We start from the raw sequence: 16482 nt of genomic DNA on the forward strand, positions 1-16482 counted from the left end.
TTATTAAATCTGTGCTACCTTTAAAATCTGTGCTATCCAAGCATACAAAATCATGCTACTTAAATAGACTTCTTTCATTGGTAAAAAATTTTTCACATGTTTATTAGCTATATATATTTCTTTGATAATTGTCTATGCCACTTTTATGGTGGTCACATTCTCCGCATGGATTCTAGTTTATTTGTAAGAGGCATGTAAAGACGGTAAGTCCCAGGAGGACAGGAGCCAGGCTTATCTTGTCCTCCATTGCACCCTTAACATCCAACCTAGTAACCAGCAAACAGTTCATCAAAGATATTGGTGAATAAATATTTATGATAGTAATTTTATGTTCTACATCTTTTCACAATTTAGCAAATTGTGCAAACTTTGGGAGTTATTTAGCCTTTGCAAATTTCTGTTTCTTCTGTGAAATGGGATTAATAGTTCTTGACAAGATTGTTATAAGTATTAAACTATAAAAAAATTAATACATTGTCTGTTAGATGGGCACTCAAATGCTAAAATCTCTCATCATCATTATCATTATGATCTACCCATCATTCATCAATACTGCAGAAAAATAAATTCGACTATGGTGCTTTAAGATGGGGTAGAGCACCACAGAGCAAATCTTTCATCGCCTGTATAGGCAATCAGGGGTGTTGACACATAATTATGAAAGAAGCCAGATGACTGTTTGCTGGGTGAAATATTTGTTTCAAGGATTGCGCAGGGATATTTCTTATATTCAGAAATTTTTCTACTTTCCTGATTAAGCATCTAGTTGTAGTCTTGAAAGCAGAATTAAGTTAACAGAAGACAAGGAAGACCAATGGAATACAAGTACCAGTGCTCTAGCTTTTCTTTTGAGATGGTAAAGATTTGGGGAAGGAACTAAAACACATATATAACCCAATAGAAATATTCATACCATAGAATAAGAGATAAGACTAGAAAATTCTTAAGGTCCCTCACAGTCTAAAACATTTATATTTCCTTTCTACATTTAAGATCAATCAATAACAATAAATGAGTAAAAATCATTTTTGTTTGATAAAATGGTCTATAATTTTTTTTTTTCAATTTTTGGCTGGGGCTGGGTTTGAACCCATCACCTCTGGTATATGGGGCTGGCACCTTACTCCTTTGAGCCACAGGCATTCCTGCAATGGTCTATAATTTTTTTAAAGTCCAAATTTCCTGTAACAGAGAAAAAATTACAATTGTTATATAAGTACTACAAAGAAATACATAATTGCTACACAAATACTTAGAAATGGCAATTTGAATGTCAAAGCAAGCTGATATAAGGAGTAATGTCTCTGTTTGAAGCTCTATTTCTGAAGATCTGGATTCTGGCACAACACATTGGTGAGTTTCCTGAAACATAGTCTGCTCCATGCACCACCAAAACTGGGTCTCCTTTACTGTGTTGGAATCCATTAACGGAAAAAGCAATTTGATTATCCATGGTGTGTGAAGCCCTACACCAAGGACCAGAGAGGAATTCAAATCACAGCCCCATACTCAAGGATTCTCTAGCATTGAGGGAAAGATAAGCCTCCCTGACTCTAAAGCTCTTTATACATATTTTGCCATTTTTCTGCTCCTTGCTTAAAAGAACAGTCTTCACCCATGGTTTTCACTTCCTCACCTCCCATTGCCTTTGAAGCCACAGAAGTCTGGCTTCTCTACTGACAGTGTTCTTAATAACATCTCTAAAGACAAAAAAAAAAAAAAAAAAACTACAATTCCTCTTTTCTCAGCTGCGTGCGATGTAGTTGCTTTCCGTTAAAATGCTCTGCTTCTGATTCCATATAAAATGAGGTATTATTTTTTCAAGATCTTTAAAATATGACAGTAGAGCTTTAATGGGGATTGCAGTAGCCAAGACATTTCTCAGGAATAAAAACAAATCAGGAGGAATCATGCTATCAGACCTCAGATTATACTATAAATCCACAGTGATTAAAACAGCATGGTACTGGCACTAAAATAGAGAGGTAGATAACTTACCATTACCTGATCTTTGACAAGCCAATTAAAATATTGAGTGGGGAAAATATTTCCTCTTTAACAAATGGTGCTGGGTGAACTGGCTGGCAATCTGCAGAAGACTGAAACTGGACCCACACCTTTCACCATTAACTAAGACAGACTCTCACTGGAGTAAAGATTTAAACTTAAGACATGAAACCATAATAATACTAGAAGAAAGTGTAGGGAAAACACTTGAAGAAATTGGCCTGGCTGAAAATTTTATGAGGACCCCCCGGGCAATTGAAGCAACATCAAAAATACACTATTGGGACCTGATCAAACTAAAGATCAGGCTGTGATCTAAAGAGCTTCTGCACAGCCAAGAACATAGTAAGTAAAGCAAGCAGACAGCCCTCAGAATGGGAGAAGATATTTGCAGGTTATATCTCTGACAAAGGTTTAATAACCAGAATCCACAGAGAACTCAAACGTATTAGGAAGAAGAGAACGAGTGATACCATCTCAGGGTAGGCAAGGGACTTGAAGAGAAATTTCTCTAAAGAAGATAGGCGCATAGCCTACAGATATATGAAAAAATGCTCTCCATCCTTAATCATCAGAGAAATGCAAATCAAAACTACTTTGAGATATCACCTAACTCCAGTTAAGATTAGCCCATATCACAAAATCCCAAAACCAGAGATGTTGGCGTGGATATGGAGAAGAGGGAACACTGCTACACTGCTGGTGGGAATGCAAACTAATACGTTCCTTTTGGAAAGACGTCTGGAGAACACTTAGAGAACTAAAAATAGACCTGCCATTTGATTCTGCAATTCCTTTATTAGGTATATATCCAGAAGACCAAAAACTACATTACAACAAAAATATCTGTATCAGAATGTTTATTGCAGCCCAATTCATAATTGCCAGGTCATGGAAGAAGCCCAAGTGCCCATCGATCCACAAATGGATCAATAAACTGTGGTATATGCACACCATGGATTACTATGCAGCTATAAATAAAGATGGAGACTTTGGGCCCTCCATGTTTACATGGATGGAGCTGGAAAATGTTCTTCTTAGCAAAGTATCACAAGAATGGAAGAAGTATCCAATGTACACACCCCTGTCATGAAACTAATTTATAGCTTTCATATGAAAGCTATAATCTAATTATAGCCTAAGAATATGGGGAAGGGGGTTGGGGGAGGGGAGGGAATGGGGGTGGATAGGTAGAGAGAGGGTGATTGGAGGGATCATCTCTATGGTTTATCTTTCAAGGGTACAAGTGAATCTTTCTAAAAGTAGAATATAAACGTCTTAACACAATAAGAAAATGACATAAAGGCTATGTTAACCAGTTTGATGAAAATATTTCAAATTGTATATGAAAACACCACACTGTACCCCATGATTGCATTAACGTACACAGCTAACATTTAATAAAAAAAGAAATGCTCTGCTTCTGTTTCTAAGACGCGTGCTCCCCTGGCTCTCCCTCACGACGCCTCCTCTGTTCTCTGCCTCTGTATGCACACTCCAGGGGCCTCACTACACTTTCTCTCTAGGAGCTCTCACTTGGTCCCTGGCAGTAAATATAATCTCTACACTGATGATTTCCAAAGCACACCTCTAGCTGAGATTGCTCCTGTGAGCTCCCACACTTCCATGCAGCTATCTACTCACATCTGCACTTGGGTAGCCAACGGAAGCTCCAAACTAATGCATGTAAACCCAGGAGTTTGGTTTCCACACATCCCACCAGCTGCCCTCTCTCCATCACAGTCAATGGCACCCCAGACACCTCTTGCTCAACCCAGATAATCAGATATCACCTTTGATTCCTCCTCATCCTCACTCCTCCACCCCCAAAATGAACTTATTACTAAATCTTTCAAAACCTGTCCACATTTCCCTATCTTTACTGCCACCACCAACTCTTGGCTAGATGATTAAAATAGCCTCTGAAACTCCCATTTCTATTTTTGTTCTTCCTCTGATCTACTTTCCACCCAGCAGTCAGAGAAACCATTTGATAAAGTAATTCAGCATATCTTTTTATATGTTTTGGGGAGACGTGCTGGTGTTTTATGCCTCCAACAATGATCACATCTACAAGAATGAAGGAAAAAGCTAAAATTACACAACCACAGGTGAATCTAACTGCATGTCAAATTGAAGGCATAGCCACAAAGAACCAAAACACAACAAGAAAAGAATTAACACAAACACCTTTACCACACAATCCTCTGGCAGTACATTACTGCCGGGATGGAGTCTGAAAAAGAAACAATAACGTCTAGGCACTCCTGAACTTTACTTAAAGATTTGTCTATGATGGTGTTAGGGGAGTAACAATTCCTGCGTTTATTTTAGGATTGAGCAAATGCCACAGATGCTCCCACTGTGGGAGGAGGGAGGTACAAATGTGCAGTGGGTGGAAGGATCGGAGGTCTGAGAATAATCAATTATCAATTATTCAACTGATAGATTAATCAATCTCCCCACTCTGTCTACTGAAAGGGCCCAGAAGCAAAGATAATCTAGAAGGAAAGAACACAACTCTTGGCCGCCCTGAAGTTGAGATTCCAAATGACATTTCCCACCAAAAGAATGACTAATTCTTCCAGGGCCAGGGCAGGGAAAGCACAAAGCCAGGAACGTCTTGTTGGGACAAACAGCAAAAAAGTGCACATGAACTGATGGAGACATGTCCAGAACAGTGAAGACCTGAGTGAACAAGGTCCCACTTGCCAAATTTTAGATAATTTGAACATCAAAATGAATGATGAGGGTGGTATCTGTGGCTCAAGGAGTGGGGCACCGGCCCCATATGCCGGAGGTGGTGGGTTCAAGCCCAGCCCCGGCCAAAAACTGCAAAAAAAAAAGATGACAGGAAGAGGTTATACCTAATGAATAAAAAAAGAAACAAATACACGAGACCTCACCCAACGAGCATAACACAACTACAGGGAAAGGAGGAAAAGGTAAGTTCTTTTGTTCTAGAAAAACACCAATTAATAAAGTTGAAAGAAAATTAGTAGAAAATGACCATTTTGCTGCTGGGCATGGAGATACCCTGGCTGTAGTCTCAACTATTCAGAAGGCTGAGACAGGAGGATCCCTTGAGCTTCGGAGTTCAAAATCAGCCTGGGCAACATAGCAAAACTTCATCTCAAACAAACAATTATAAAGTCATCATTTTGCAACCACCAGTGTAATAATTATTTTAGGCAAATGCATCAATTTATGCTGCAACTACTGAAGGAAAGATTTTGTGGAATACAATATACACAATCTGTAGGTTTCATTCCACAGATTACTTATTAAATACAAAAGGGAAAATAGGCACCTTTACAATAGAGAAATCTGGCTGACACTCCCTTAACCAAGGACCACACTGAATAACACCAATAATGGGGGTTGGGAGAGGGGCAGGAAGATGACACCACATCCCTCTGATGTAATGTGTGACAAGCACACGACACTTACATAGTAGTAGTCACGCCAAAAAGTGCGTAATCAGGCCTAATCTCAAGGAAACAAACAGAAAAACTGAAATTCAGAAATGTTGTGCAAAATAAGCTCAATGCTATGACAGAAAACAGAAAGATTAGAGAACTCATTCCAGAAAAATGACAAGCAAAAGATGTGACAACTAAAAGCCATGTTTAACCCCTGATTAAATCTGCGATCCAGAAACACAAAATAAAAAGCCCCCAGCTACCTAGGGCACCATTGGGATGACTGGGGAATAGGAACTATATATTAGCCAATAGCATGGCTTCACTGGTAACGTTTCTGAATGTGATAATCATGAGGGAGCTGCGTGCTGAAGATGATGGGGGGCACGTACTTTGATGTGTTCAACTTACTCTGAAATGATACAGCAAAATAAAAAAATGTATCAGTATCTAAAGAGAGTGATGACGTGGGACAATGCTAAGAACTGGTCCTTCTAAATAAAGAGTGTTGTACTTGTTAAGCTATTCTTGAAACTTTTCTGTAGGTTAGAAACTTTTCAAAATAAAAACTAGGGGATAAAAATGTAATTCATATTATACTTCAAGCACGCCAAAATACAAACAAACAAAAACAACAACAAAACGTTAGTGTGTTTCACTGTACTAAGAATCAAATCCACATTCCTATAATGCCCATACGGCCGCCTGGCCCTGGCAACCTCTCCAAACTTACCCCACCCCTCTGCCCTCCATGTCATCGTCACCCTTGCCTACTTGGCCTTTCAGCAGTTTTTAGAACACACCAGGCCTCCTCACCTCTGAGCCCTTCCCTTGGGCCTGGTAGGCTCTTCCCCAAATTCATAGCCTAGCCAACCTCTTCTCATCTTTGAGATTTCAGTGAAAAGGTCACCCATTCAGATAAACCTTCCCTGACAGCCCTGTTGAAAGAGCCCCTCTCTTATTTCTGCTAGAGTACTGATCACAACTTGTGAAGCTTTTCCATTTCTCTTATAAGTACCCACCTGACAGCTTTATGAGGGCAGGATGGACGTGCCCTACCATGAACTCAACCTGGTCACACTAAGATGAATGAATAAACAGGCAGGTGTACAACACATTATGAAAACCACAGAATGATCCAGCTTCTCAGAGGGAGGTAAAGGTAAAGTAACACATGCTTGATGAAAAATGGCATTGGAAGGAGCAAATCTAGTCAAAACTACTGTAAGAGCTAGAGGAATAGTCCATAATTTAATTACCTTCCTTTCAGTAACTCAAAATGAGACTGACACTAATTGTCCAAGTTTGTTCTAGCTCATGCCCTGCCCTTTCATCCCTTCCCTGGAACCCCATTTCCAGACCAGCCACCCTCCAGCCTTCCCCCAGCCAAAAATAATCTGGAAAAGGGGTCCAGAAAGAAGTAGGGACCAGGGAAACAAGGTTCTAACATGAGGCATCATAAACAATCAGACACAGAACTTGCGGAAATGCTAAACTCAGGCAGTGTGATAGCCACCAAGGTTCAAAATCTCCTGAAATACTGGAAAAGTTTTTTAATGCAGGGTAAGACTTGAGTACAAACCTATGTCATCCTTCTTGTACTATTTCTCCAGTCTTTTCTCCAACTGGGAGCTAAAAATTTTCTAAGACAGAAATTTGCCCATGTCTGCAGGATAAGCCAAGTTAAGTTGGCTAAAAGGCTATTCATAAGCTTTCGCATTTTCTTCCCTCAATGCCACCTCCCTCTGCCCGATTCACCACACTGAAATTTTAAGGCCTCAAACTGGCTTGACTCTCCCTCGCTCATGCCTTAGAGCTTTAATATACTCTGTTCCCTTGCTTGAGGTGCTATTCCTCCCCTACACATCTTTGCTTGACTAACCCCAGGGCATCTAAGTCTCAGATTAGAAGTCACTTCCTCCCCTGAGAAGCCAGGATTCTTTACTGCAGTGTTCCTTTACATCCCTATAGTAACAACTGTCACTATTACTCTGTTCTGTTTATCTCTATCTGCTCACTTCATGGGCAGAGACACCAGTCGATCTTGCTCTCCTCTTGTTTTCCTAATATCCAGCAGAATATCTGGCACTCAGCGTGTTGTCATAGACATAAGTGCTGTTCAACAAATATGTCCAGTTTGTCCCACAGATGCAGTAGGAATGCACTCTCCTGCCCCTGTAAAGTTAGGTAGGACCACGCAACTTGCAGTGACAAAGACTGAGTGGAAAAGATATCTTCTATTTGCGGGCAGGAGCCTTGAGAATCAGTGCATGACGCCCATGCTCTCTCTCCCTCTGCCATGGAGATTGGCAATAATTAGCCAGGGTCACAAGGTGAGGGTAATGGGGAACCCCACTCCACAACAGAGGCTCAGTTAGCCTGTCTCCCTAAGTGCCTGTGAATGAGCAGGACCCCCTGCTGACAGTATCTTCCCCCCTCACTGAGCACACCCTGCATGCTGTATAAATAAAAAACAAACTTGTGGGCCGGGCACAGTGGCTCACACCTATATTCCCAGCACTTGGGAGGCTGAGACAGGTGGATTGCCTGAGTTCACAGGCTGGAGATCAGCCTAAGCAAGAGTGAGACCCTGTCTCAAAAAAATAGCCGGGCGTTGTGGCAGGCACCTGTAATTCCAGCTGCTCGGTAGGCTGAGGCAAGAGAATCGCTTAAGTCCAAGAGTTGGAGGTTGCTGTGAGCTGTGATGCCATAGCACTCTACCAAGGGCGACACAGTAAGACTCTGTCTCAAAAAAAACTTGGTAAAAGCAAAGACATTTTGGGTGGCACCTGTGGCTCAGTGGGTAGGGTGCTGGCCCCATATACCGAGGGTGGCAGGTTCAAGCCTGGCCTGAGGCCAAACTGCAACAACAACAAAAAAAGAAAAGCAGCCGGGCATTGTGGCAGAAGCCTGTAGTCCCAGCTACTCGGGACGTTGAGGCAAGACAATCGCCTAAGACCAGGAGTTGGAGGTTGCTGTGAGCTGTAACACCACAGCACTCTACCAAGGGCAACAAAGCAAAGACATTTTGAGGTTTATTACTTCAGCACCAACTAGCACAAACTGACTGATAACATATGTGTTCAACTATTGAATGAAATGTAATTCAAACAGCCTAATATTATTAGCATGAGATTAGAAATCATCTGAAAACCTGAACACCACTCAGTAGGAAATGGTCACATACGGTACCCTTTACGTACGTATCAGAATACCATGAAGACATCAACAGTGAGGCAGCTCTTTGTGTCGTGATCTCCAATATGTCCCGTCAAGAGGGAAAGCAAGACCGTGTGCATGCAAATGATTACACATTTGTATGATGAAAGTTTCAGTGGAAGTTTTGACCAAGAAATGAACGTAAGATAAATCATAGATTCTAGTGAAATTTCTGGGACAGACCACAGACAGAAATTTCTAAATATGTGAGTCACTATGAAAGTTTTGAGATGCGCAAAAATCAGGAAATGTAAAATCTGCAGGGACAGAAAGAAATTAAGCCCTTCCAGCAATGCCAATAAGCACAATAAGCAGAGCAATTGGAAACTTGCCCAGGTTAATCAGAAAGGACACTGTCAAATATGTTTCCTGGAAGTGAAATAACAGTCCATTAACAGTCTTTCTCAAAACTTTTGGAGAAAGTTACCATAGACACCGAGGTAGACTATGAAAATGAGTTACATAACCCTGAATCCCTTACCCCAGATGAGGCCAGAATAGAATCCAGAATGAGGATTTTTCTTTTTTTTCTTTTTTCTTTTTTGAGACGGAGCCTCAAGCTATCCCCCGGGGTAGAGTGCCATGGCATCACAGCTCACAGCAACCTCCAACTCCTGGGCTCAAGCGAGTCTCCTGCCTCAGCCTCCCAAGTAGCTGGGACTAAAGGCGCCCGCCACAACGCCTGGCCATTTTTTGGTTGCAGTCATCATTGTTGTCTGGCGGGCCCAGGCTGGGGATTCAAACCTGCCACCTTAGGTGTATGTGGCTGGCGCCTTAGCCGCTCGAGCCACAGGCGCCGAGCCGAGGATTTTTCTTTTCTTCAGAATGATATGAGGGTACAAATGTTTAGGTTGCATTATCTTCATTTCAAGGTAAAGTTCAAGTTGTAGAAGAGCCCTTCACCCCGGGCTAAATACCCTCACACCATGCACATTAGGTGAGATCCCCACAATCACCCTCCCTCTTCCGCCCCTTCTTCCCTGCCCCTTGATAGCCTATACTTGTGTTTTTTCTTTCACATGGGCTTATAGTTGTTCATATATTGGCGTGGTATTAGTATTGAGTACCTTGGATGCTTTTTTCTCCATTCTTGTGACACTTTACTAGGAAGAATGTGTTTCAACTCTATCTAGGTAAACACAAAAGATGTAAAGCGGGCGTCCTCAAACTACGGCCCGCAGGCCACATGCAGCCCGCCTAGGACATTTATCGGGCCCGCCAGGTGTTTTTGCCGCCACTGCCTGTCCTGCTTAGCAGCCGACTCATCTCGGGGCCCACAGTCTGGCCCTCCAACGGTCTCAGGGACAGTGAACTGACCCCCTGTTTAAAAAATCTGAAGACCCCAAATGTAAGTCAATATCTTTTCTTATGGCTAAATAGTATGGGATTTGTCAACCCACAGGAGAGAGACATGAAACCCCAGTTTTCCTGCACCCAGGAATTTCTACCTCCTGGGTTTCCCATCCCTCCTGACAGAAGTTTTTGAAGACTATTATCTCATCCCCTCCCCAGTCCAGAAAGAAGGGCTTCTTAAATGAGTCCCCTACCATTTGGTTGGGGAAAAGGGCACAGTAGCCTGCCGTCTGATTGAGGCTGGCCGGTTGGCTGCTCTAATGGAGGCAGGAAGGAGAATCTGCTCTGTGGAGCTTGGCCTACCCACCACAGGGCAGTGGGGTAAAGAATAGAGAGCACTCACATAGCTACATGTGTGAGAATCCATACTGATTTGCTGCAGGTAACGTCTGAAATGGCTGTGGAGCAAAAGAGAGCTGGAGGTGGAAGCAGGAAGCTACCAGGCGGGGCAGAGATACAGCAGCCCTCCTCAAGGAAACCGAGTGAGATAGGCTGGCAAAGAGAACTCGGTCTCTGGGGCTATGTGAAGGTAGCTCGCCAGAGTCAGCTAGGAATGCATGTCACGCTCTGAGAGCCCAAGGCCAGCTCACCACCCAGCCAGCCAACCAAGAACGTCCCTGCTCTCTAAGACTCTAAGGGTGTCAGAAACATCAGCCAATGTGTGAGGGAAGGGGGGAGGAGGAAAGAAACTGTGCCAGCCTCATTTCCCTGACTGCTTATGGAAATTGCTGAATGATTGAAACTTTGATTATTCTATGGGGGAGAAATCTCAAGAAGCCCGAAGAAAACTGGGAGTGGGACAGGAGACATATATTCAACCATCAGAAAATTTGTCACAAAACTGTGAACTGTAAGGAAAACAGCTCTATATTTGGAATCTGTACCAGAGGTCAGTGCCCCAGCACAGGCAAATGCTGGTTCTTTTGTCACAAACACAAAAATACAACTTGGGAACACAGATCCTGCCCGCAGATGTGCACTATGCCTCTCATGCAGAAGATGAGGATAAATGGGAGGAATTTTGCAGAAAGGGTGGCGATCATCACTCAAAAAAGGAGGCATCAACTTGAAAAGACTGAATAAGCCTGTCCTAGCAACAGTGAGGGCTATTCCTAGTAAACGTGCTCAGACCAGGAAAGCAGACTCCTCAACCAAGCCCAGCCCTTTGCCCATCTAGAGCAGGAAAATTTTAAGAACAACTGCATGGGATGCCACTCAGCCCCAATCGGGAAGGTCTGGGTCTGCACTTCTCTTGGAGTGCCCAGGGATGCTTTTTAAGTATCCCCCTGTAGAGGCTCTTTCCCTGAAACCTCACTCTGCCTCAGGCCTATGGGGGCAGGAGGCAGGAAGTCGGACATTCAGACAAACTATGGAGATAGCACAAAGGATCAGGCATCTCAATGAGAGAAAGAATAAGGCTCCCAGAAGTGGGAAGGCCAGATACCAAGGTTCTAGGAGTCAAAGGGAAGAAGGAAAGCATAGTCCATGTGATTCAGTAACAGAGAAAGTCTTTCAACAAAGAAAGCGAATATGAACGCTAGGACTGAGTGTGCTATCTTGAGAATAGCAACACGCCAGGCAGTCCAACAAAACAATAGCCAAGCAGACAGGCCAGACCTGCTGTGTGAGGCTGTACAGGGTGCTGAGCTCCAGGGTCAAATGGACCAGAAATGAGGATGCCTCTTTGGGCAGGCCACCTGACCATAATTTGCACAAAGCATCTTACATGTTAGAAGCGGGGTGAGAAGGAAGGGTGGTTGAAGAACTGCAAGGCCTTACGATCCCAGTCTCTCAAACCTTAACAACCAATCGCACCTTCACGTCTTAGATCTAAGAAACAGGAAACCCTGTTCCTTAGGTGAGAGGGCGGGATGGAGAGCGGAGCGATGCAAGATGCCACAGCCAGAGCTTCTCTAGCATCTTCCTTTAAAATGTACTATACTTTAATCTCTATCAAAATGTCACGTATTCATTTATTTGTTTATTTACTTTAGAGACAGGGTTTTGCTCTGTCACCCCAGGCAATTATAGTTCACTGCAGCCTCAAACTGCTGGGCTCAAGTTATCCTCCTGCCTCAGCCTCCCAAGTAGCTAGGATCACAGGTGTGCACCACTACACCTGGCTAATTTTTCTTATTTTTTGTATAGACAGGGTCTTGCTCTTGCTCTGGCTGACTTCACAGTCCTGGCCTCCAGCATTCCTCCCACCTCAGCCTCCCAAAGTACTCGGATTACAGGCATGAGCCACTGTGCCCAAGCCAAAATGTCATTTATGAAGCAAGGTGAAATATTTAGGAAGAAACGGACTAATTCATACAGTTTCCTTTGATATGCCTCAAGAAAGTGGGATAGGAGATCAATGAAAGGATGGACAATGGGTAGACATGTGGCAAGGCAAGTCTAAGGACAGTTAATGTGGCCGAGTCCACATGGCAGTCATACAGCTGCACACAGTAAAATGGGCTCAGTATGTTTTAAATTTTTCATAATAAAATCTTAGGAAAGTATTGTTCAAAAAATAAAAACAGAAATGTTAGAAACGTCACCAAGTAGCTGTTATAATAGCTAGTATGTGTTGAGTGCTTATTATTTATCTAGTGCTTGCTAGCACTTAATAGATAATCCCATTTTAATTAGTTACAGTAGATGACATAACGTGGTTCTTACCAAAGAAAGTCTCTAAGGCTAAATTTTAAAAAGAAGAGGTGGAAAAAGAATATGTCTGGCTAAAATAAAAGGAAAGGAAACGGAAAGCTACGGCCATAATGCTAAAGCTTTTTGTCTGTAAGTGAGGAAAGGGCTGTCCATCCTAATAGCATTTGTCAGACCTGAAAAATCACACATAATGGTCTTGAAGGATGTGAAGGTTCCACGCATTGTTTCCACAACTCACCACGCCCTCTCTGCTGGAGCTGAACATGGTATCACAGGCTTAATCCTCATTCCACTTCACAACGCTCTGATGTGTACTAGGGCAGGCAGCATAGTGCCAAGGAAAGGCAAAGGACTTGGATACAACAGGACCTCATTAAAAGTCTAAATTTTATCACTTACTGTCTAGATGACCTTGGGCAAGTATCCTACCCTCTTTGGACTTCAACTACTAATGCTACAAAATAAAAGTGGTTATCCCTATTTACAGATGATAATACTGAGGTCGGAAGAAGTAAGGTGACTTGCATGAACCCACACGATTGATAAGAGGAAAAACAGGAATAATGTCTTCTGAAACATGGCTGGTGCTCTCAGCGCTTACACAAGACCACTGCCATGCCCATACGCTCCTGCTGTAGACCTCTACCCTGAATTTCTGTTAGTTATCATCTAAAAAGAACAAAGACAAAACATATGTAATAAATGAAAGTTTAAATCTCTCTCTCAAATCATCTTTCAGTGGGTTCAAAAGAAAATTAGGTTAATAATAAATCAAAGTAAAACTCTTTCCAAATTATCCAAATTGGCTTACAGTTTTTACTTGCACATTTCTGACATTTCTCATAAACATATAAATAGTTTATAAATGCTAATAAATAACTAATTTACATATTGTCACCTAGAGTAATAAATTCTAATGTTTAGAAATAAGTCTCCCTCGATAGTTAATAATGAAAAAATTTTATTTAAATATTCAAAGTACCTGTTAAATGAAAAGTGGATCCTTCCAACAGTGAAACTCTCTTGACTAAACATGTTTAAAGTGAAACTGTGCAGAAACTGGAAAAGCTCAGGACATGTTAGTAACCAAACATCAAATAAGCCCCAGCTGTCAGTGAGCAGTAAGGTACAGTTTTTGGACCAAGTTCTTGCTAATGAAACAAAATGACAAATACATTAATAATCACAGGCAATATTGAAGTGCAGAGTAATGTAGTTAAGCATCAAGACCTACAAAACAGAAGCCTCATTTGGGAGAGGAGACCTTTTACTTCTAAGGGCACTTTCAGAGACCAGAAGACCAGAGCAAGAAAATCATAACCTGTCATTTTTTTAATAAGCCAGGCTACCTATGGAAAAGTATCAGTACCATAACCACAAATGCACCCACATACAATTATTCAATAAAAGTTAAAGGAACACGGACATAGAGATATAAAAATTTTGGTATATCTGTTTTGATTTTTAAAAAGTCAATATAAGAGTAAAATAATTTAAGGTATCAGTTTTTACTGTCTAAAGTCTTGTGATCCAACTAAAAGTTATGTTTAAATATCATTAAAGAGAAAGTTAACCAAGGATGATTTCCTATTTACAAAGGTAAGACAGAAACCAAACTGCTAAATAAAACATAATTAGATAGAAATTAAGGGTTCTGATTATATATATGTACACATCAAATCTTAAGTAGAACTTTGTAAAAAAATGAGCCCATATGCATAGGAAAAACATCTACAGGAATATGTATTAAATGTTAATGTGTTTGTTGCTAAGGAAGATTACAGGTGGATTATATAGTTTTCATTATCAAAAAACATTTAAAATGCGTAGTGAGGTAGACGATGTAATGCTGGTTGAAACAGAAATGTGCATACCAGTTTATTACATATGAGGACATTAACCAAATGCCAGGGACTCTGCTAGGTACAGTAAGAAAAACCAAGATGAATAAACAAAATAAAAATCCATGTCCTCCAAAAGCTCATGATTTAGGGGCAGAAGTGAAATATATATTCCAACAACCAAGTAAAAGGCAGAATTCAAAAGTGCTATAACATTGACTACAGAATGTTACAATACTAATAGTAAATACAGAATGGTATAAGGGCAAGGGAGAAGAGAAATTAATTCTAGCTAAATGGAATCAAGGATGCCTAGACAGAGATGACCATTTCACTCTGGGGCAAGGCCAGGTGAGTGGAATAGAGAGATTTTAAGAGATGGGGCTGGGGGAAAAAAAACGGCTAATTCTTACTGAGTGTTTTCTGAGTGCCAACCACTGAGAAGTACTTTAATAGATTAATTTATCTAGTCTTCCCATTCACCCTAAAAGGGAGATACTATAATTATCTGTTTTACAAACAAAGAAGCTGAAACTTGCTTAAATTCACACACTAAGAAGCAGCAGAACCATAATTTGAACCCAAGCCTGTGTTCTATCATGTCCATTTTCACAATTAGAAAGCTAAGGTTTAGAAAAGCCCAATATCAAGCCAAACAGCCAGTAAGGAGCAGAACAGAACTGTAAACTCAGGTTTGAGTCAATCTCGGGTCACGCCAGACATATGGCTCTGTAAGTTTTGTCTTTCTTAGATATTTTCCCTCCAAAACAATCCTGTAAATCTGGAACAATTATTTTTTATCATTTCACTTATCTGATAAGAAAATGAAAAATCAGATATGGTAAGTAACTTCCCCAAGGTCACAGCCCTGGTAAGGAGTGGACCCCACATTTAACTCAGGCAGCCTGACTTCAGAGCCAGACATCTGACCCTTTTGATAAAATACCAAAAAGACAGTAAAAGAACACCAGATCCTTGACAATCTCAAAAGCCAAATGTAGAATCATTGAAGATTTTTGCTGTGGAGCACAAATAATGTTTTAGGAATAAAAACACTAAGATAGATTCTGATACATCTGTCAAAATTAGATTCTTGGCACACAAAGTGTAATAAGACATGGAGTACCTTACATCTTTTCATATAAGTCTATCCACTGTTCCAATTAAGTATACATTTACCTCAGAAGGTCAATCTATAGATTTATTCAGCAAGCCCTCAAGTATCATAAAATGTCATGCCCCAACTAGATGCTGAAATACTTTATTTAGCACGAAGTACATTAGATTTATCCACTCGTGTATTTTCTTACAGATTTCCATACACAGCACCGTGAAAAGTGCAAGGAGACTAACTGATAAATAAATTGCTTTCTCAAACAAAACAGCAGCAGAGGAGAGAGGAAAAAAGATCAACAACTGAAATAGGTTTACTTTTTACATTTTCATTTTGCCTTTTGGCTATCACCTACAATATTTTATAACAAACATGACACCAAGCTAACCAGCCAAAAGGCCTAGGAGTCGTCCACCTACAAAAGTGGTTCCATCAACCTTCCCCAGTGACAAGCAAAGTCTGACTCATCCTAACACCCGGCATCAATGCTTCATGAGTCCAGCGCTTCCTAAGTCCTTTTTACTTCTTTCCTTTCCAATATATCCTCGGTGCCTTTTCCCCCTGCACGTTCTCTGTCCCAAATTGCTGAAGCCCTTCTCCCTCCCACCTCTGAAGAATCCTCACCAACCCGTTCCCTCCTGAGGCTGCCCTTAAGTCGGCGTGTCCTTTCTCCTTCCCTCAGTCCCCACAGCCCCGCGGGGCTTGACCCTCCTGCCCACTCACCAGGTGCAGGGCCAGGGGCAGCAGCAGCAGGAACAGCCACAGGTATAGGTGGCAGCTGTTGGTGAACTTGCTCTGCTCGGGGTCGTGGTACCAGCCCCCGGTGAGCGCGGCCCACACGCCCTGCCGGAGCAGCTGCAGCACCTGGGAT

The 16482-nt window shown here is 41.6% G+C and overlaps 1 protein-coding gene across 1 annotated transcript in view; it reads right to left on the reverse strand.

Moving 5' to 3' along the window:
• Positions 1 to 16482, reverse strand: part of PCNX2 (pecanex homolog 2) — a 340225-nt gene that overhangs the window by 323526 nt on the left and 217 nt on the right. The window contains exon 2 of the mRNA XM_003797465.1: positions 16335 to 16475. Within this exon, the coding sequence (XP_003797513.1) occupies positions 16335 to 16475 (141 nt within the window). The remainder of the gene's footprint in view (positions 1 to 16334; positions 16476 to 16482) is intronic.

The sequence above is a fragment of the Otolemur garnettii genome, unplaced genomic scaffold, assembly GCF_000181295.1.
Source record: "Otolemur garnettii isolate 467f Iridium unplaced genomic scaffold, OtoGar3 scaffold00116, whole genome shotgun sequence".
Taxonomy (NCBI): Eukaryota; Metazoa; Chordata; class Mammalia; order Primates; family Galagidae; genus Otolemur; species Otolemur garnettii.